The sequence below is a fragment of the Eurytemora carolleeae genome, unplaced genomic scaffold (assembly GCF_000591075.1).
Source record: "Eurytemora carolleeae unplaced genomic scaffold, Eaff_2.0 scaffold2003, whole genome shotgun sequence".
NCBI lineage: Eukaryota > Metazoa > Arthropoda > Copepoda > Calanoida > Temoridae > Eurytemora > Eurytemora carolleeae.
The window spans coordinates 12,711-35,720 of NW_019397890.1; the positions used below are offsets into that span (position 1 = coordinate 12,711).

Below are 23,010 nucleotides of genomic sequence, written 5' to 3' on the forward strand. Positions count from 1 at the left end.
ACGAACTTTGGGTTATATGCATGGAAAAAACCCGGGTTATATGCATGCAAAGAACCCGGGTTATATGCATGCAAAGAACTCGGGTTATATACATGGAAAGAACCCGGGTTATATACATGCAAAGAACCCGGGTTATATACATGCAAAGAACCCGGGTTATATGCATGCAAAGAACCCGGGTTATATACATGCAAAGAACCCGGGTTATATACATGCAAAGAACCCGGATTATATGCATGCTAAGAACCCGGGTTATATACATGCAAAGAACCCGGGTTATATGCATACTAAGATCCGGGGTTATATACATGTAAAGAACCCCGGTTATATACATACAAAGATCCCGGGTTATATACATGCAAAGAACCCGGGTTATATACATGCAAAGAACCTGGGTTATATGCATGCTAAGAACCCGGGTTATATACATGCAAAGAATCCGGGTTATATGCATACAAAGATCCCGGGTTATATACATGCAAAGAACCCGGGTTATATACATGCAAAGAACCCGAGTTATATGCATGCTAAGAACCCGGGTTATATACATGCTAAGAACCCGGGTTATATACATGCAAAGAACCCGGGTTATATGCATGCAAAGAACCCGGGTTATATACATGCAAAGAACGTTTTAAACATTTTCTCACTATTAAACTACATCTTAAATTATAAATAATCCAAAATCTATAGAGAATCTAGAAAGACTTATGTTAATTTTCAATCTAAAATGAATTAAATTTTTGGTTTATGTTACCCCAATCTTTTCAAGACTTGGTCGATTTTTAGGTGTTGCAACGCCTTTGCGTTTGATTTTACCTAATAATTGACTAGAAAAAACACTTGTTTTTAACAAGTAATTTGCAAGTTATAATTATGAATGTGCTGGGTGTCCCAAAATATCCCAAAATGAATATACTGGGTGTCCTAAATTGTCCCAAAATTAATGTACTGGGTATCCCAACATATCCCAAAATGAATGTACTGGGTGCCCCAAAATTAATATACTGGGTGTCCCAAGATGAATGTACACTGGGTGTCCCAAAATGAATATACTGGGTGTCCCAAAATGAATTCGTTGAATTTTCGAAATCTTGTTTAAATGTTTAAATGCTCAACTTTTTAAAAATTTTCGGAATAAGAGATAAATCATCATGTTTTCTTTGAGAACACGGATATTAAAATTATTTATTTATGCAATTGTCTTCATTGTGTCATCATGCGGGACAATATGTTTTATGGCCAGGAATTTAATTTTTTTTGTTTGTTAAAGATTCAAGATTTTTAATCACAACAAAAACATAATTTCCCAAATAATAACACAAGACAGTTGGATTTATGTAGTTCAAGTTGTATAGAAATATTCGATTTTTTGATTGAAATCCGCGAAATAAAAAGGGAAACCTGCTTTGCCGGTTTTAATTATTACTTATTTGCCTTGGAGCAAATGAGAAACTTTTAATACCCAACATAATGTAATTGTGAGTAAAAATGCGGGATAAAAATTCTCTAAATTGATTAAATTATATAATCGTTCTATGGTCCTATAGCGTCCGTCTAGAAAGAATTTTTTTATTAAACGCTTCCTCTCTTATATCCATTGTATGATAAATTTATTACTTTTAAAGGGACTGTGGGTGTAATTTAAGTGATTCTCCATAAAAAAGTATAGTGGTCGATTTACAATCTGATAAAAATGTGGAAGAAACCACCGTTTTCTGACTCTAAGAGTGCTAATTTCTGTGCATTTCTCCAGTGGTTCGTATAAGAAAGAAATGCGAAGGTCACTTTTGCGTAGAAACCACAAAGAAAACAAAAATCATGGTTGCAAACCATTGTGAATCGGGCATTGCCATTTCTGCATGGAGGGTCAATTGCAGTTACGCTTTCAGTCCTTTTTAATTTTAAGTGCATTTTATATATAACAAATAACAAATATTATGAAATATTAACTATATAAGAATGCGTCGAAAGATAATCGATGACTATAGGTTGTAATATCTGAATAATTGTTTGAAATTAAATTGATTATTTTACGATACGAGTCGTATATTGCAACTTAATGAATCTGTATGGACGCTACGTTCTTTAATAAAGGTCGTTTTTAACAATTTTCTCATTACAAACGCAACAGATAGAAGTAAGATTAGTAGCGATCAAAAGCGACTATTCTTCGCCGTAAGCCTATACCCCCTTTCATTTTTCGCGAACACTCCCTTTAAAACAATAATTATTTTCCTTCATTCACTCATTTAATACTTCAACGAAAACAATTTTACCCACTTTTAATATCAAATTTAATATTAAATTCAATTAAAAATTTATTTAATTCATCATATCATATTCAATACACAGCTATTATACAGCTTTAGATAGCTAACATGCACATGCTGTTTTAAGTTTTATCTCATTTTGTTTAACGCAGCTGACATATTGTAAAAAACAGCTAAATTAAACAAATAATGTTATAAATTGCTAACTTCCACAAATAATGCTTTAATTACCTAACAATCACTTGTATTGTTCTAAATAGCTATCATCCACCAATAATGTTTTAAATACCTAATATCCTCTAATGATGTTAGAAATAACCATCATCCACCAATAATGTTCTAAATAACTATCATCCACCAATAATGTTCTAAATAACTATCATTGTCTAGTAATGTTTCAAATAGCTAATATCCTCTAATAAAGTTCAAAATAGCTAAAATCCTCTAATAATGTTCTAAATAGCTAACATCCTGTTAAAATGTTTTGAATAGCTAGCATCTTCTAATAATGTTCTAAAAGGCTAACATCCTCTAAGAATGTTCTAGATAGATAACCTCCTATAATAATGTTTTAAATAGGTAACATCCTCTAATAATGTTCTGAATAGCTAATATCCACTAATAATGTTCTAAATACCTAATATCCAATAATAATGTTCTAAATATCTAACATCCTCTAGTAATGTTCTAAATAGTTAACATCCTTTAATAATGTTCTATATATCTAACATCCTCTAATAATGTTCTAAATAGCTAACATCCTCTAATAATGTTCTAAATAGCTAACATCCTCTAATAATGTTCTAAATAGCTAACATCCTCTAGTAATGTTCTAAATAGCTAACATCCTTTAATAATGTTCTAACATCCTCTAATAATGTTCTAAATAGCTAACATCCTCTAATAATGTTCTAAATTGCTAACATCCTCAAATGATATTCTAAATAGCTAACATTCACCTATAATAATTAGCTAATATCCACTATAAAAAATGCTTTAAATAACATCAACTAATAATGTTTTAAATACCTAATATCCACTAATAATGCTCTAAGTACCTAACCTACTCATATTGTTCTAAATAGCTAACATTTCCTAATAATGTTTAAAATAACTAGCATTCAATGATATTTTCATAAATAGCTAATATCAACTAATAATGCTCTTAATATCTAACATATTGTTTTTCGCAGCTAACATATTTTGTGTTAAATAGTAATCTAGTTTTACTCAGTTAACATGAGTTCTTTTATGCTTAATTTTACTAATATGGTTTCTAGAAGTCAGTATTTACTAGAATTATCTAGAAATCTAATATTATTCATAGATTTGACACATGTTACAAATTGTTCTAGAAATTTGATTTCACTTAATATTGCTCTCACTATCTGACATTACATAGTACACTCAGATGGTATCCACAACTAACTTACACACTTCTCTATGGCTAACATACGTAAGCAAGTATTTTTTTCACTAAAGCTCAAGGGCAAGGCTTGGGCACTTCAACTACTGTTGTCTATTTTCTATATGTATTATTTTAACATATTAACAGGCAAACAAATCGGGCTCAACTTTTTTGTTGCAACTCACATGATCCCAGTGATAGTTTAGGGATGGTTAAAATAAATAATTGTGCCTAAGGAAAATGTCGAATTTGGCGTTTACGGAAAATCCCCCAGTTTAACAGAAAAAGCTGCAAAATTACGATTAAAAAATAGTGGCCTGAAAACTAGAAAAAATTGCCCTTGACGCATACTCTGTTCCTAAACTTTTGAAGCCGTTTACTTTTATACAGTTGAATTTCTTCAAGTTCATAAATTGATAAATCTAATCGCGTTCATTGATCTAAATAATAAAAAATATTTTAACATTTACGCCAGTGTAGCACTTATCCATACGTTACCCCAATATTCGTTTATTTACCATACAAAATCATTTAACTTTGCCTTATGCACAAAGTAAATAAACCCATGATTATCATTATTATTAAAAAAGCGTATCTAATACGAGTACGCCGCAAAACATTCACTTTAACTAGCAAGGTCGCAAAATTATGAAGCACCAACAGAACAATTTCTCTTTTTATTTCATCAAAAATTTATAAAAAAAATGCTGAGAAAGGTTGCAAGGTACAAGTTCAAGAAAAACCCAGACCAAGCCCTTTAGCCTTGAAATGGGTTTGTCTAGCGCGTTCAAAACCATCCTCCAGGTCTTTAAATATCCGCCGGTCATCTCGCTTCTCAGTTGCGATCGCCTATAATTGAACAATCTATAGCTATATGTATAAATATATAATATATATCAACACATGGCATCTCAAAACCTATAGGGGTATTAGGCAATGGGTACTCTCGGGAACAATTTAAGCTAGTTAAAAAAACGAAATTCTGTAAAATTTGTCATAGGGACTTTTTTTGACACTTTTTGTAATTATTAAAAAAAAATTTCCCTCAGTACTTAATACCCCTGATGCAGCAAAGTTACCTTGGGACACTCTGTAGACATATGATTATACAAGGGTCTTCATGTATGTATCAAATAAATGTCAAAACGTATTTCCTTTTATCATAATATTTAGTCAAATATATGCAGGGTGTCAAAAAAAACGAGATTCGCGATGTTCTACAAAAAAAATGTTAGCGGACTCGTGTAGGGGTGGAAAAATGTTTATTCTAATGTTTCATAAAATAAATTGATCACGGAATGATTCTCAAAAAATATCAGTATAAATCACTCCAAATCTTCCCAGAGCTGAAAACTTTAGAATGAGATATCCTTAATACCGATTACTTAATCTGAGTATCCAAAGGACACACTTTTGATTTTCTTCTTAAACCGTTCTTTCTTGAATATCTAGTAGAGTAAAATCAAAAACCGGTTTTTTAAATTAGAGAGTTCCTCTCGTTTCTGTATATAATTTTAAATGGCGTGGAAAATTTTTAATTTATCGGCTTCGTATACGCGACTCTGAATGGTTGAATTTTATACACTTTTCAGGATTCTCAGGATACAAGTACAAGATTAGGTTAGTCTCGATATTTAGAAAAAGAGAGGATTAGGCGCTAATCTCGATATTCACCATTCTAAAGTTTTCTACTCAGATTTTAAAAAAGATGATAAAATGGAACTTTCTATAATGAGAGAATTAACTTAGTAACAGATTTTGTGAATATATGCAAAACATTTTTTCGCGGATTTCTTGTTAAAATAATATTCCAGGGGCGACTACTTGAGTTTTAGGGTGGGGGTGGGGGCGGAGCACTGACAATTTTTGGCGCCAATTAATGAATTATATATTAATTAAATTGTAAACTACATTTGTAGACTTTGAGTTTGAAACTTTGAAGAAATGAATTTCTAAACAAAGATATTTAGACTTAAAAATTCTAGTCATAATAACAAGTTTAGACCTTAAACCTAAAAACCCTAAACCTTTTGAAAGAGCTGATGACATCCAATCTACTTATTATTCGAATAAGGGTTCAAATCTATGACGTATATAAGTAGTATTGTATTTGCAAGCTAAATAAAATTCTCAATATTTTAAATATGTTTTTCTATATACCTTTCTCAGACAAAATGTAGTATCAGAATTAAAATTATTTTACAGTTTACAGTTTAATGTGAACCGAGTTTGAAGAATCCTGGTTTAAGTTAAAAACCAAAGATGGAGACGATATAAAATTTGCTGAACTAGGTTTTATGAAGGTTAGACTTGTGCCATATTGTCTGTTAACACTACACCTAGCTGTCCAATTACATCATATTGGAAAGTCAACAAACCAGTTAAGTAATATTTTAAGAACACCACCCGGAGCAAGGAGGGGGGGGGGGGGATTAAAAAAAATATGAAAAATTGGAAATCAGGAGGCAAGTTTTTTTTTCATCAGTTATGACATAATCCCGAAAATTCATTTCTTTTGAAATGGTTTGGTTCTACTTTCTTACATAGAAGAATCCTATCTATTATTTTCAAGGTAAAACAAATTGTTATCAATTAGGGGGGGGGGGGTAATTTCAAGAAAATATTCAAACCTGAAATACACACTCAAAACTTAGTTTTAGTAACAGAGAGGGGGGGGGGGGGGGGGGGGGGGAATGGGGAAATGGGCTCCGCCCATTAACCCTGTATGCCCCCCCCCCCTCGTCTAAATCCGCCAGATATGATATTTACCCACCTGGGGAGGTTTATCCGTCTTAATCCCCATCAATCGACGGAATTTCTCAGTCTGTGCATCATTACCAAGGTTGGTCGCCTCCCACTTGTTGAAGGACAGTTTATCCTGGATTACGGGATCCATGTTTTTACAACAAATTATTAAAAATGAATTGAGAACAGATTATTTGTAGTATAAAATCAACTATTCATATCGCTTTCATGCCTTCAAATTTACATACAGCTATGCAATTTTTAATTTTCGTAAAAAATTATTTACCCTTCCCCCTCCTCTATAACCACTTAGTTTTTTGGAATTTAGTATATAGTGGCAAATTAATAGTAAGGGGGTTTATCAAAAAGGTCGGATTTTATAGATCAGGAGAGTACTAAAACTAGGTACGGATATTTGAACTACTTCTTAGGCACAATCTCAGCCTAACAAGAAAAAAACAATCTGTACCGAGTCTAACTACTTTTCCTGATCTAGTAAATTAGAACAACGACCTTGAGGCCTTGAAGCCTTTTTGATAAACCCTCTGAAAAAAGATTTGCCACCATACACTTATAAAAAAACCCAATTATACTAGGGGGGGGGGGGTTGATAAGGGTGACCTTAGAAATTACTCTCTTCAAATTGAAATTACATCTACAGTGCCTTTAAGATTTATCACTCGAATCCCCTTGCCTTGGATTGATCAGGACGAGGTTGCTCTTGTTCATGCTTCTCCTCCTCCTCCTGCTCGTCTGGAATCAGCTTGACTTTATCCTTGAGAATCCTGTATTTCTTCTTCTTGATCTTCTTGTCAAACTTGGCGCCAACCTCCTCCGCAGTTTTATGCGTCCCCTCGTGCTGAGCGAAGAATTCAGAGACACACTTTTTCTTCAGCTTGTTTAGTTTTATTTCCTCTCCCTGTAACATCAGCTCAAGCAAATAATAAAAACTGTAAAAATACTCCCTTTACCGCATAGGCTGTAATCTGCAGTGATCAATTTCCCCAAGGCTATAATCTGCAGTGATCAATTTCCCCAAGGCTGTAATCTGCAGTGATCAATTTCCCCAAGGCTGTAATCTGCAGTGATCAATTTCCCCAAGGCTGTAATCTGAATAGATCAATTTCCCCAAGGCTGTAATCCGCAGTGATCAATTTCCCCAATGCTGTAATCTGCAGTGAACAATTTCCCCAATGCTGTAATCTACAGTGATCAATTTCCCCAAGGCTCAATTTCCCAAACAGTTGAATTTTATCAATCCCAAAAGATAACTGATTGATCATGGGATTGACTAGAGAAAAATTTTGAATTTTGAAAAGACATTTTTCAATGACCCTGCCGCCATTTTAAAATTATGAATATTGTGATTGAACTTTCCTTGCTAAGCAGACTAGATATAGTTTCATCCCAATCAAATTTAGTTTTCTTAGAACTAGGTTCATCTACTTCCATTGATTCGTCCAGTTTTCTCTTGTTTGTCTTATTCTCCTCCTCCACCTGGTCCTTCTGGTCCTCCGTGTTCTCCTTGTTACTTTCCTTCTTCTTCTTAGATTTAGGCTGAGGAGTAGGTTCAGGTTCTTCCAGATGTTTCTCTTTCTTCTTCTTTTTCTTCGATTTCCTAGATTCTTCTACAAGTTCAGGTTCAGGTGTGGGGGTAGGATCCTCGTCAGCATCTTTCTTCTTCTTCTTTTTCTTTTCCTTTTTCCCGGGTTTTGTCTCTTCGACCTCCATTTTTGATTCCGTCTGGGAATTCTCCATCTTGGTTTCTTCTTCAGCACTTGGCTTCAATGCCTTAAGAAATTATAAATTTAATTTTTTATTCATAATTTAATAAAATAAAACTGCTGATAAAATGTCAAATTATATACTATTAGAAGTGTTAGTATTAGTGTTGAATTCTGTAATTTTACTCCGTTGTTTTTAAAGCAAAGTTAATAAGAAACCACTATCAAAAGTTATCAGTTTGCAATCAGACAAAGCTTATAAGGATACCACCAATGACAGAGCTCGAGGAGCTACTGGAAATCTCAGATGCAATAAAAGAAAAAACATACTTGTGAGAAGAGATCCCATGTTTTATCAATGCTGGTCACGGAGGCCTTGTTCCGCATAATATTCTTGACAAAATTTACGAACTACAAAAACAGACAGATTTTTCAGATCATTAGGTTAAAAGGGAAATTATTTGAGAAATCATTTCCCCCAGATGGTAGGGTGAAGAAAAAAACTTGCCTTTTGATGTACCCCCCCCCCCCCGCGCGTTATTTATGGAATCTTACACAAGCAAATAGTTCACCAGAGTTGAAAAGTTTAGAATGAGCTATCCTTAATCCCGATTTCTTAATCTGAGTATCCAATGGACACACTTTTGATGTTCTTCTTAAACCGTTCTTTCTTGGATATAGTACAGAAAAATCAAAAACCGGTTTTTCTAAATTAGAAAATCCATCCCGTTTCTGTACATAATCTTAAATCAGGATACAAGTACAAGATTAGTTAGTCTCGAGAAATTAAGAAAAAGAGAGGATCAGGCATTAATCTCAATATCCACCATCCTAAAGTTTTCAGTTCTGTTACTTGATTATCAACCCATTAAGTAAAATGGGACTATGTACATTGCACAATTGCTGTCTTCATGCTCACTGTTTAATGGGTCCCGCTGTGTTATGTTCGCAAATCTGTCTGTTTTCCTTAGGTCGCTTCCTAGGCACATTTTCATGATTAAGAATAGTATCAACAATGCCTCTCACATCCTTGTCAATATTTTCAGTAGATTCAAGCAGTCCTCGGAGTTTACCAATCCAGGCCAACTGCTTCATTTCTCCTGAACAAAAATTTACTTTCAGATTTAGGGCATTAGTAAAAATAATGTCGGCCCAATACCAAATGACACTCAATTCACATGTCCCATTCGCAACACTACCTATTTAATCATAATTGAATTGACGAATACAAAGATTTCCAGGGTATCGTTGTGAATGTGACATCCAACTATTCAACTGAGTGGATCACTTGAAACTGTCAAAATCCCTTTCTAGATTACGAAACATTGATTTGTTTTCTCATCCGATTTCATAAAAAAAAATAAGAATAAGCACCTGGGGTCCTCAACTTTTTGTACTTTAACATTCCAAATTTATGATAAAAAGGTATATTTTCTTGAAATATCATTTTTCTTACCCCCCCCCTTAACCCCCCTTCAGAAAATCATTTTTTCTACTAGAAATAAAAAGTAAATTATTTATAGGGAAAAATCGATGAATTTTTGGGGAACAGTATAAAAAAACCTTTAGATGTCCAAATGTCCAATTTTCTATTACCCCCCCCCCCCAGGAAAAAAGAAGACAAAAATAAACTTAAATTCCATATTTTTATCTTTATGAATGAATTACCTTTGCTGCCTATAGTTGGATCATATCCATTCCTTCCCTCTTTACTGTACCTAAACACATTAAACATAAAACAAGATGACAACAAGACAACATGACAAGTTGACAACATGACAAAATGATCACAAGACAACAAGACAACAAGACAACAAGACAACAAGACAACAAGACATCAAGACATCAAGACATCAAGACAACATGACAAAATTATCACAAGACAACAAGACAACAAGACAACATGACAACAAGACAAGACAAGACAACATGACAACAAGACAACATGACAACATGACAACATGACAACATGACAACAAGACAACAAGACAACAAGACAACAAGACAACATAAAACCAGGCCACAAGACAAATTGATACCATTAATACATGACAATTTGACAACATGACAACATGACACCATGAACACTTGACATCAAGACAAGATGACAATTTGACATGAAAATTTGACAGCAAAGCAGTAACATTACACAACGTGAAATTTTGATACATGACAAGACAATTTGAAAATAAGAAAAAATAACAGCACAACAGAACATTTATAATTTTACATTACTTCCATGACAGCGTAAAATTTTTACATTATGAAAGTATGACAACGTCACAATTTGGAACCGGATCACGAATCCGTCAGATAAAAATTGAATCTGGATCCTAAATGAGTCAGATAAAAAATGAACCCAGATCCTGAATCCGTCAAGTAAAAAATATATCTGGATCCTGAATCCGACAGCAAAAAAATGGATCTAGATCCTGAATCCGACAAGCTTTTTAAAACAATGATATTATAATTTTTTTTTTATAACTTTTGTAAAATAAAATGGTATAAGGCATAGTTAATAATTTCAAATGTTCACCAATCATCTTTATCCTCCCTCCTTTCTTCATCTGCCGTCTGCGGTTTATCTTTTTCTTGCCTATCTTTGCCCGTCCCTTTATGGCACTGCTTTTGAAAGAATATTTACGAGTCGCTGTCTTTGCTCCATTTTAAGACAGTGCAGGATCATATTTATACTGTTTCCCAGCCCAGCGGAATCCCTTAGAAAGTATCGCATTAAGTGTGCACCGCTTTATGCAGAATGCGGAGTTGTCCCCTTTTAACACCTCTGCTCAGGGAGCAGGGCAAGGGCCCTTCCAGAAAGGGCTCCGATTTCTAATTGAGCGCGGGGTTGAGGGCCGCTTGGCCTTCCCTCCCTCCATATGGGCAGACACCTTTCACAGCGTCCACTTCAAATAGTGCAGAGAGCTTTCTGAACAGAGCTCTGTTATCATAGGCTGTAGGAAAACAACTGTGAATCCGGCAAGTAAATAATGAATCCCGACCCTGAATCCGTCAAGTAAGAAATGGATCCCGATCCTGACTCCGGCAAGTAAAAAATGGATCCAGATCCTGAATCCATCAAGTAAATAACCCGATCCTGAATCCGTCAAGTAAAAAATGGATCCCGATCCTCACTCCGGCAAGTAAAAAATGGATCCAGATCCTGAATCCATCAAGTAAATAATGAATCCCGACCCTGAATCCGTCAAGTAAGAAATGGATCCCGATCCTGAATTCGTCAAGTAAGAAATGGATCCCGATCCTGAATCCGTCAAGTAAGAAATGGATCCCGATCCTGAATCCGTCAAGTAAGATATGGATCCCGATCCTCACTCCGGCAAGTAAAAAATGGATCCAGATCCTGAATCCATCAAGTAAATAATGAATCCAGATCCTCAATCCGGCAAGTAAGAAATGGATTCCGATCCTCAATCCGACAAGTAAATAATGAATCCAGATCCTCAATCCGGCAAGTAAGAAATGGATCCCGATCCTCAATCCGACAAGTAAAAAATGGACGCGGAAAGAATTAAAAAAATATATATAAAAACTAGTTTCTACCTCTGATCCTCTGTCATGCACTGGTTGTGCGCCTTATATTCATCCCCATAGAAATCCTAAAACAAACTTTTTTCATAACTTTTAATAGAAATTGTATTTTCATATCAGCCTCAATACAAAGATAGCGATGCCCGATTTACAACGGTACCCTTCACATTTTTGTCTAATCAAGTATGAATTAGAAATGTTTAAAACTTAGAAAAACGACGATATATTCCACATTATTGATCAGACAATGGTTTTAAGAGTACCATTTTGAATCGGGATTTGAAAACTCGATCTAACTTTCCACAAAAGTTCCCACCCCAATTGAATCAGGCAAGTTAAATGGTCAAACAAAGCCGAAGCGATATTATCTTTGTTTTTAAGTTCTAAAAACCAACAACTTCAAGACTAAGGTTACTCAAAGATTAAGTTTAAAGATTATATGTTATTTAAGATTTAAAAAAAAAATATGTTTGGTGAATTATTTTGGTAAACTTGATTTAGACACTGATTCATCTATTATGAGTAAAGATGAATATAAAAAAAAGATTTGCAAAAAATACAAAAAAAAAGAAAAGAAAAAATGTTCAAGTCACATTTTAATTAATTTCCACCTCCGCTCTTTGGAAAAAAATTTCCATTAGACATCAATTAGACGGTTTAATAATCATTCTCTATAAAAAACTATTTAATAAAACGTATTTACTTAAAATAACCTCGAAATCAAAATTAACAATAACCTCACTTCATAAAATACACTTAATACAAAAAATGTATTTAAAAATATTTTAAAGTTTAGTGAACGAAATTGATTCAAGTACATTAAAATCCGTCAGCACGCGGAGGTTTGGTTAGGGTGAAACAAGATGAAAATATGGTTTGGATAAACCAAGATGGAGATATGGTTTGATAAACCAAGATGGAGATATGGTTTGGATAATCCAAGAATAAGATGGATGTTAGGTTTGGATAAATCAAGATGGAGGTTTGGTTTAGGTAAAACAAGAAAGAGTTATAGTTCGGTTTAAATAAGATGGAGGTTTGGTTTGGGTTACAATACCTTAAGACAGTCTATACATGTGAGGAGGTTGCAGTTTCTACATTTCTGTTGATAATGTTTCTCCACGCTCGGTTTCTTGATCTACAATAAAAGATTAAGTTTTAAAAGTTTGTTATTGGTTAAATTTGTATCTATACTGTATTGTACAGCGAGGTTGGATTTGTTTACTTTAACGAATATCTAGAAATAAAGATTAACTTTTTAACAAGTTTATGTGAGAAGAGTTGTATAAACCCAGTATATTGGAGTTGTTTTCAAACTTTTATCCTTCAGAATAAACATTTCAGGATATTAAGTTCTTTTGCAAGAATTTCGAGTCCATTAAGACAACAGAACACTTGCCACAAACTCAATGTTCTAATCCTTTAAACTTAAATTTTCTTATCTTTTAGCCAACGTTTGAAATTTGAAAGGTTTACTTCATCAGTGGCCGAATTTAAAGAATTTGAGCGGCGGTTTAAATTTAAGGCGCGGTTTAAATATGGTTGTTACACTTAAAATTGTATCAAATGTTTCAAGATCTAAGCCGGCGCTTAATTTAAAACGGGTTTTGGCGGATTTAAACCGCGGCTCAAATTCTTTAAATTCCATCTCAGGTTGCAAAATTTTAAGCATTAGAAAATTAAAGTTAAGTCACATAATGTTTATGAAGTACCAAATCCACATACTAATACTTCCTACATAAATATTATATATGTAAGAAAATAAGTATTCAAAACATGATTTGAATATATATATATATTTTATATATGTATGCGTTCATAACCCCTCCTAAATATATGGACATATGAGGGAAGGGGTGGGGGGGCATGCGGCTATGAGCCGAGCAATATCCCGTTCGAACTCATGTAGTTAGCAGAAATCTGCTCGAACCCCTTTCTCCATAAGAAAATGTACAGCAAATAAATACTGTAACCCCTCCTGCAATACAGCCTATCTATGTACACTGTAACTTCTCCTACTGCGGTATAAATCAGTACAGTACCTGTTCTCCACAGTCCCCACAGGTAAAGTAGACCATTGTAACACAACAAGATTCTGAAATTTAACAAATATATATATTAACGTTAACACCAGGTTACCGACCAAGCTCAAGAACACAGTGCCAAACAGCAGTTTAAAAACCGGTTCCAACATTTGTACAGATATCCTGACGTAGAGGGTAGAGAGGAGGGCCCGAATACCAGGGTTAAGCGTAGATCAAGGTATTTAAACTGATCCATTAGATCCCTCTTCTTCACTACCTCGAACAAACCAACATTACTTTTAATATGGAATAGCATAATAGATCAATGACAGGCATAGAATCAGAATTCCTGTAATATATCATTTACGATCAATGTTTTTAAAGGTTTATTAGGAAATAAATTGTTTTCACTAATTTCATTCATCAAAACAAATGTAAAATTAAATACAATTTAAAGGGAGTGACATACAATGTATGGTAGTTGAACTGAAAATCTAGTATCGTAGAGAAATTTTTTAGGATTCATTTGAGACATTTAAAACGTTTTAATGATTTATAATTACGGAGTCTGATCACAAAGTCGACGTTCAAAATCATCCTTTTGGGAGGTTACGTTTTTGGAATCGATTTTTTAAAATTATTGAAAAACTCAGTATTTATACATCAATAAAAGGTTTTATTTGAATGAATCCTAAAAGATTTCTCCACAGTACTACATTCTCAGTTCAACTACCATACATTGCCGGTCACTCCCTTTAACTTGTATCCGGATCCTTAGCACTGCCTTTTATGGTTACCTAAGCTGCTCAATTAAGGCAAAAATTATGCACTTGGCATCATTAAAAAAAAATGGGAAAAATTAGAACAAAAAATATGTCGGAAAATGCATTAAGGTAATTGTTGTTTTATTGAACCTATGACTGCATTGTTAGCTGGGTATTCTACCCCCAGGGCTAGATTGGTCCAGAGTTAAACGCGGATTTTAGCTTCTCCATCAGATTCGGCAGTTTAGCTATATTCCTAAACAACAATTATTATTATCCTAATTGTAGTCTCAATGTAAGACTAAGGATTTTTTATTAAAGAGGTTGTAAATGTAATTTCAAGTGAACCTCCATTTATGAAGTGGCGTGACTAATTCACAACAGTACTCATAAAGCTTTTTATTATCGAGATCTGAGTAATTTTTTCTTTTTCAACTGTGGTTTCTAAACTTCTATAGTAAGTTTTGTGCGCATTTCGGCTTAAGTAACAATAACTAAAATTGTTAGAATTAAACTCTTTTCGATCTATAAAAACAACGATCTCTCCCATGTTATTGATCAGCTAGCGATTTTAAGAATTGTGAATAGCGGAGAGTCACTCGAAATATATCCAACAAACACAGAGTAAGCTATAGTAGTTTTTAGACCAGAACGTGTACAAAAATTGTTAAAACATGTTTCAAGAAACGTTGCGCAGCTGATCTTCTTAAAACTTCTCCAAATCGGATTCATATGAAAGTATCACCATACTACCCAAATTTTGATTAGCGGAAAAAAACGAAAGACATTTTTATTTATTAGATTTAATTTCTGTTGTGGACATCGGACATAGAAAATTGTATACTACGCGCGCATTTTAATAAAAATCTCTCGTCAACTATCATTCCGTCCATTGGAAAAATAAACGCGCGCAGGTTTAGAATTTATATAAATGGTTTAAACATTTCAAGCACATTGTTTTACATTCAATCTTTTAGCTTGAACCGGTGGATGGTTAGTTTAATGGTTCCGAGAAATAATGTTTTCCATTAAATAAAAATAATAACATATTAAATATCTCAACAAAATTCGGGGAAACAAATTATTACAATTTTAAGCGGAGAAGAATTCATTTTACTAAGTGGAGAATGGCGGCAGGGGGAGGGGAGGAGAGCTACCCTCATATTATCTTATTATATTATATATATCTTTATATGTGTTTAGATATGGATAAATTTCAGTTTATGACTTCACGCTTTATTAAAAGAAAGAATTGTGCTAAACAAATTAAATAAATAAATATATATATAATTTTTGACGAAAAGCAGATTTCGAGTATAAAAATCTAGCTAATCTTTAACCTTAGTTGTATAACAATGAAACGTAAATATCCAGACTGTAAACTCTTTATCTGATGTGGAAGATATTGTCGTTTCTCTGAATCCTAAATATTTTTCTGCAGTAGAAATGTACAAGTCACTGATGTTTAAAAAAAAACTTATGAAAAAATCAGTTTAAGGATTATAAACAATCTAATTCCGGCTTGATCAGACAAAGCTTTCAAGGATTATCGTTGTAAACCGGGCATTGCCATCTTTGCATGAAGGACACTTTAAAATACGCTTACAGTCCCTTTAAACTTACTTGTCACAGCAAGCAATGGCGCAGGTTTCAAACTCTCCGCGATATTTACGGATCTCAGTCTCTGAGGTATTAGGTCCAACCTAAACAACAATTAGAAAACTACAGTACACACTTCTGGAGATTGCAGTACACACATCTTGACTAATTTTACCTTATCCTTGACATTATCTTGACACTGTAGAGCATATCTTGACTAAATCTACCTTATCCTTGACATCATCTTGACACTGTAGAACATATCTTGACTAAACCTACCTTATCCTTGACATCATATTGACACTGTAGAACATATATTGACTAAGCCTACCTTATCCTTGACATTATCTTGACACTGTAGAACATATCTTGACTAAACCTACCTATCCTGGACATTATCTTGACACTGTAGAACTTATCTTGACTAAACCTACCTATCCTGGACATCATCTTGACACTGTAGAACATATCTTGACTAAGCGTTTCTATCCTTGACATCATCTTGACACTGTAGAACACATCTTGACTGAGCCTACCTATCCTTGACATTATCTTGACACTGTAGAACATATCTTGACTATACCTACCTTACCTATCCTTGACATCATCTTGACACTGTAGAACATATATTGACTAAGCCTACCTATCCTTGACATCATCTTGACACTGTAGAACATATCTTGACTAAACCTACCTTATCGTTGACATCATCTTGACACTGTAGAACATATCTCGACTGAGCCTACCTATCCTTGACATCATCTTGACACTGTAGAACATATTTTGACTAAGCCTACCTATCCTGGACATCATCTTGACACTGTAGAACATATCTTGACTAAACCTACCTTATCCTTGACATCATCTTGACACTGTAAAACACATCTTGACTCAGCCTACCTATCCTTGACATCATCTTGACACTGTAGAACATATCTTGACTAAACCTACCTTATCCTTGACATCATCTTGACACTGCAGAACACATCTTGACAATGCTTCCTGAAATCTCTCAAGTTCACTCTGTACATACTGTTGAGATCTCTGGGTTGGGCCCTGAAAACAATTAAATAAAAGATAATAAAAAAATAACATGATAAATAAATCAAAATAAACTTATACAAGTAAAATATGACAATTTGAAACTTTGTTTAATCTTTTCATTCGAATTAAAATACTTGAACATGTAATTTGGATATAATGTACATCAAAGGGACTGTAAGCTTAATTTTTAGCGACCTTCTATTGAAAGAGGGCCAACCCCGCTTCACAACAGTACCCTTTAAACCTTTGTCTGATCAAGAGTCTGATCAAGGATTCACAACAGTACCCTTTAAAACCTTTGACTGATCAAGGATTCACAACGGTACCCTTTAAAACCTTTGACTGATCAAGGATTCACAACGGTACCCGTTAAAACTTTTGTCTGAGCAAGGATTCACAACGGTACCATTAAAAAAAGCGGTCCAACATCTTCCACATAATTGTCTGATAAAGGTTTCTTGGGTACCGTTCTGAATCATACATTGCCATTTTTGCATGGCAGGTCATTTAAAGTTAAACTTACAGTCCATTTAAAGACTGACTAAATAATATATTGTAATGTATTAAACAGTATATGGTTCAATATGTACATTTACCTGGCACTTCTCTACACATCTATGTACAGTGTACAGTATATGGTTCAATATGTACATTCACCTGGCACTTTTCTACACATCTATGTACAGTGTACTGTTTATGGTTCAATATGTACATTTACCTGACAATTCTCTACAATTCTATGTAGAGTGTACAGTACATGGTTCAATATGTACACTTACCTGGCACTTTTCTACACATCTATGTACATCCTCTACGGTGGCAGTAGTGTCTGTACAACAATCAGCTGCGCATAAATGCATACTTCTCTCCAATCCACGCAGCTTAGTTCTATCTATCTCATTGATGAAATCCTTAACAACAAAATATTTATTTAAATTTCAAATAAATAATTGACGGCATCGCTCAAATAATTTAGATAATTACCAGTTTTCTAGTGTGGGAACAAATTATGAATGTTTTGCCGATAATGTTTTTTCTTTTACGTATGTAGAGGCATGTTTCTTTTTTGTAGCCTAGTATCTTACTAAAACAGTATCTTGCACTAAAATCTACTATTTTCTCAGCTTAAAATCATTTCAAAAGACCGAGGATATGCACGACGAGAAGCTTAATAAAATTAATGGTTCTGGGGTAACGTAATGAAATCGGTGAATAAAACATTGAAATCTTTAAAACAATAAATAAACAATAAACATAACTCAATATGATTATAAATTTAGAATAACAAATATTCAAGTTTTATACACTTATTCAAAAATGATTTTAACCACACCCTTTCGACATTCCCAAAATCAAATAAAAAGCAAGAAAATGGTCAAATCAAAGGTAAAATCTCTAAATGCAATGTATAATTTAAAAAAAATTCCAATAATAAATGTTGAGAAAAACTATTCTTGCTTATCACCTTGATTGCGGTCTGAACCCTGCTTTGAGCTGCTTCTGCCATTTTAAATCTGTGTTCTGAATGAATCTGAAAAAAATAGAATATTAGTAATTTAACTAGTAAGAAAAAGCCAACAATGTTCAACAAGTGTATACATATTGAGATTGATGGCCATGACAAGTACTCTCATTTAATAACAATGATTTTGCAATCCATGTTAAAAACTCTCGGTATGAATTCAGAACCATGTTGTATAAAAACTTTGAATGAGACTAAGACAATGATAACTCTGCTAAACCATGTTGTATTAAAACTCTGAATGAGACTAAGACGATGATAACTCTGCTAAACCATGTTGTATAAAAACTCTGAATAAGACTAAGACAATGATAACTCTGCTAAACCATGGTGTATAAAAACTCTGAATGAGACTAAGACAATGATAACTCTGCTAAACCATGTTGTATAAAAACTCTGAATGAGACTAAGACAATGATAACTCTGATAAAAACTCTGAATGAGACTAAGACAATGATAACTCTGCTAAACCATGTTGTATAAAAACTCTGAATGAGACTAAGACAATGATAACTCTGCTAAACCATGTTGTATAAAAACTCTGAATGAGACTAAGACAATGATAACTCTGCTAAACCATGTTGTATAAAAACTCTGAATGAGACTAAGACAATGATAACTATGCTAAAGCATGTTGTATAAAAACTCTCCGAATGAGACTAGGACAATGATAACTCTGCTAAACCATATTGTGAAAAACAACTCTCTAAATGAGACTAGGACAATGATAACTCTGCTAAACCATGGTGTATAAAAACTCGTTGAATGAGACTAGGACAATGATAACTCTGCTAAACCATGTTGTATAAAAACTCTCTGAATGAGACTAGGACAATGATAACTCTGCTAAACCATGTTGTATAAAAACTCTCTGAATCTCTGCTGCATTATGAGCTACTGCTTTGTTAATAAATTCCAGCCAAGAGATATCTATCCCTTCTCCTTGTATTAATCTCGTCAGATGAACCAATATTTCCTAAAATACAAATCCGGATTAAATACAGTGGATCAAACACACTGGGGAATAGAAAGAAGATATTCAAGCAAACTTGTGCGTAACTAATGTTGCTAAAAAAAGAATAATAGTAACTTAAACTCAACTAAAGGTTAACTGGGTCCGTGTGTGTGTGCAGACTGGCACAATTGAATGTTTCATGTTGATTTGAATATTTAAAATCTAAATGAGTGTTCGAGAAAAATGAAAGGTGGTTTAGGCTTTCGCCGAAAAATAAGCGCTTTTGATCGATGACCATTGTTTCTAATATCTGAATGATTTGTTTGAAATTAAATTGATTATGTTGCAACTTTCTGAATTTGTATGGACGCTAAGTAAGATTAGTAGCGATCAAAAGCGCTTATTTTTTCGCAGTAAGCCTATACCCCCTTTCATTTTTCGCTAACACTCCCTTTAAGTCAAACACCCATTCTTTATTCCACAGTTTGATGGGTTTAATTACATTAACACGAATCCCCAATATAGATTAAAGGGAGTATTAACAAAAATAGAACAGGATGCATTGACACCTCATAAGCAATGTATCTGTACAATTATTACATATATCAGATTTTTCTGTTGATAAAAAACATGAACCAGTTTTAATACTAAATTTCTTTGATCTGACTAACCTCAAGAGTTTGTTTAAGCTTCCAAGCTGCTTCCTTAGCTTCTTCCCAAACCAAGGGAGGATATATTGTTAGAGATAGATCATCCACTAGGGGACTTATTCTAGATATAGATATATATTTATATAAACCAAGGGAGGATATATTGTTAGAGATAGATAATCCACTAGGGGACTTATCCTAGATATGTATATGTATATATATAAACCAAGGGAGGATATATTGTTCGAGATAGATCATCCACTAGGGGACTTATCCTAGATATATATATGAATATATAAACCAAGGGAGGATATATTGTTAGAGATAGATCATCCACTAGGGGACTTATCCTAGATATATATATACATATATAAACCAAGGGAGGATATATTGTTAGAGATAGATCATCCACTAGGGGACTTATCCTAGATATATATATAAAAAAATATATATAAAGTAGTAATCTTTGTTTGCTTGTTTGTCCGATCATAACTCAGGAGTCCCTTGACCGATTTGCCTAAAATTTTGATTGGGGAACCATGGGAATGTTCTTAGTGAAACAATGTAGCTGAATGTAAGTAAATATACAGAGGTTGGACATAATGATACTAAATTATCAACAGTTTGCTATGTAAGCACATTGCACAATGCACAGGTTGGACAGGAGCTTCAGTATTGTATTTAAACAATAATAACAACATAAATTTAGATTGATCATGGTTCAAATTTTAATTACTATTTTGGAAATTATTATTTAGCCAGAGCTGAAAACTTTAGAATTGGATATCCTTAATCCTGATTGCGTAATATCCACTGTAAAAACTTTAATTTTCTTTTTAGTCTGCTCTTAATTCAAGGGACATTAGTTCCAAAACTAACACTTGGCCCATTTCTAACACTGACTGTTAGAAAAATGGGCACAAATTAAAAGACTGGGGTTTTTAGGATCCCGGCCCATATCGAGAGTAAAAGTCGATAATGAAAACTATAACCAACATTTTATTAAGCATGACAAGGACAACAGTTCCCAACTTTAAACTATTTTCTGGAATCAAAATTATAAAAGGAGTTCTTTTTTATTAAAACCCTTGACCGCTTCAAAGACAATGTCAGGTTTTCCATTTTCGAACATATCCTGAATTTTAATCATTGTCGCGTTTTTGAGACAAAACCCACTTTCCCGTTTTTTGAGTATAATCGTCAATTCAGAAGAAAACTCACTTTCATAACCTACAAAATAAATCAGTGAAAGTAAAAATTATCTTATGAAGCCTAAATGAAGTGCTTAATTATTTCTAAAAGTTTATTTCCCTATTTTATTTGTAAAATAAGAGAATAAAGTTGATTTAATTTCCCGTATTCTAAATAAACAATTTCCCGGATTTCTAGTTAAATCGATATATTGTAAGCATAGAGAATAGAATATATAGAGAGGAATTCACTAGAAAAAAGTGTAAAACGGCCATTTTGTTGTACTGTTTCCATACTGCAGGTGTACTTCACATATTTATGCTATATAACCTGTTGGACCTTGGAATATCATTTTATAGAAAATCTAAAATTATTGTTAAAAGAAAACCAAATTATGAAATAGGCTGGTTTCATAATTGACCAATGATCATTTCACATAGACTCTATGCCTTCCACTTTAAACACGATGATTTTCCGTTTTAACTATAAATCAAATGATGTTTTTATTCACCTAATTCATTATAAAGTTTATTTAACAGCTTTAAAAAATTCGAAATTGAAATGGATAGTCTAGGGAACATACTGTATTAATGTACTCTACTGCATATAATTTGTGAACATTTACATGATTTGTACACTTTGAACTCCCTTTCAGGCTGAAAGGGACTGAAAAAATTCATACCGAGAGATTCTTTTAATTCCTCTCTATATATTCTATTCTCTATGATTGTAAGAACAAAATAATATTAAATTTTGATTTCTCGATGATTTTTAAATTATAAAAGAACAATATTTTTTATTTTTTATTTTTTATTTTGTTTCTATTTTACCTTATCAAAAAATCTTATAATGATACTTAAGTGCGAAAATGCTTGAAAATTGACATTGATATGAATTCGAGTAATTGTCTCAAAACCAGAATATGTTCCGAAAACGCGACATGAGCTAAAATGCAGCAATTGTTTTTCAAATAGAGATGGATTTGTTCAAAATTGAAAACCACTATCATCAAAAAGTAATTCTCACACCTTATTTTTAGTTTGAATTATAATTGTTTCAGTAATTAGTTTTAGTCATTTTTAATAAACTAGGCTTTTAGAGCGCTTCGCGCCCATCTTCTTTTTCAACTTTCAATTGTGGCTTCATCTGAGAGCAGCATTCTCTCTTTTTACAGTATAAAAAAGTTTGCGGATTTCAAAATATTTTTTTTCGCGCATTTTCAAAATTTTATAAAAAAAACTTTTAAACACTAATTTTTGAAATTTTGATCATTCACAAACCTTCCCTGGGTTCACGTGAGGTCCCACACAAAATTTGGGGCCGATCGGTTCAGCCGTTTTGACGTTTATTGGATACAAACAAACCGACAGACAAGCCAAAGGAGTTGGTCACTCAGCACCAAAGGGGTATATCTTCCTTACAGATCATTATTTTTACATCTAGTTTTTTCTAAAGTAAGTCCAGTATATCCCTGAATGGTGTTCTGGCCAGGATGTACCTTGAAAAGTGCAGGGGCGCAAACTGTTGAAAAAAAGGGGGGTCGATAGGGTGCTATTTTCGGA

At 33.4% G+C, this 23,010-nt stretch overlaps 2 protein-coding genes and 1 long non-coding RNA gene across 4 annotated transcripts; all 3 read right to left on the reverse strand.

Annotated features, from left to right (window-relative positions):
• Positions 1–4,343: 4,343 nt before the first annotated feature.
• On the reverse strand, positions 4,344–13,829 carry LOC111716243 (cell growth-regulating nucleolar protein). The gene is made up of 10 exons (XM_023491681.1): positions 13,742–13,829; positions 12,757–12,837; positions 11,712–11,767; positions 9,819–9,868; positions 9,117–9,250; positions 8,481–8,561; positions 7,804–8,217; positions 7,121–7,345; positions 6,455–6,559; positions 4,344–4,530 (listed from the first exon to the last, which is right to left on the reverse strand). Exons 1-10 carry the CDS (start codon positions 13,775–13,777, stop codon positions 4,414–4,416), a joined length of 1,299 nt encoding a protein of 432 aa, XP_023347449.1. The 5' UTR covers positions 13,778–13,829; the 3' UTR covers positions 4,344–4,413.
• LOC111716244 (protein FAM136A) lies at positions 13,793–19,073 on the reverse strand. Of its 2 annotated transcripts, none has more exons than XM_023491682.1 (6): positions 18,596–19,073; positions 17,910–18,041; positions 17,038–17,142; positions 16,111–16,190; positions 14,638–14,743; positions 13,793–14,000 (listed from the first exon to the last, which is right to left on the reverse strand). In XM_023491682.1, exons 1-5 carry the CDS (start codon positions 18,635–18,637, stop codon positions 14,677–14,679), a joined length of 426 nt encoding a protein of 141 aa, XP_023347450.1. In that variant the 5' UTR covers positions 18,638–19,073; the 3' UTR covers positions 13,793–14,000; positions 14,638–14,676. The 2 variants fall into 2 exon arrangements, with proteins under 2 accessions (XP_023347450.1, XP_023347451.1); XM_023491683.1 differs by having other exon boundaries at positions 13,793–13,996; positions 18,596–18,743.
• A 341-nt stretch (positions 19,074–19,414) lies between these two features.
• LOC111716246 (uncharacterized) lies at positions 19,415–20,693 on the reverse strand. Its single transcript, XR_002768438.1, has 2 exons — positions 20,279–20,693; positions 19,415–19,628 (listed from the first exon to the last, which is right to left on the reverse strand). It is a non-coding gene; the product is annotated as an uncharacterized LOC111716246 (long non-coding RNA).
• Positions 20,694–23,010: the final 2,317 nt, after the last annotated feature.

Bases quoted from the DNA above. Each gene is read 5' to 3' on its own strand.
- LOC111716243 (XM_023491681.1), bottom strand. From the start codon at position 13,777: ATGGTCTACTTTACCTGTGGGGACTGTGGAGAACAG. The intron at 9,869-11,711 runs GTAGAAACTAGT...TAATGTGTTTAG, and splicing joins TGCATGACAGAGGATCAGAG to GTACAGTAAAGAGGGAAGGA. The intron at 8,218-8,480 runs GTATGTTTTTTC...TAATTTCTTAAG, and splicing joins CATGGGATCTCTTCTCACAA to GCATTGAAGCCAAGTGCTGA.
- LOC111716244 (XM_023491682.1), bottom strand. From the start codon at position 18,637: ATGGCAGAAGCAGCTCAAAGCAGGGTTCAGACCGCAATCAAG. The intron at 18,042-18,595 runs GTGATAAGCAAG...TTTGTTGTTAAG, and splicing joins GGGTTCAGACCGCAATCAAG to GATTTCATCAATGAGATAGA. The intron at 16,191-17,037 runs GTAGGTTTAGTC...ATTGTTGTTTAG, and splicing joins AAGATGATGTCAAGGATAAG to GTTGGACCTAATACCTCAGA.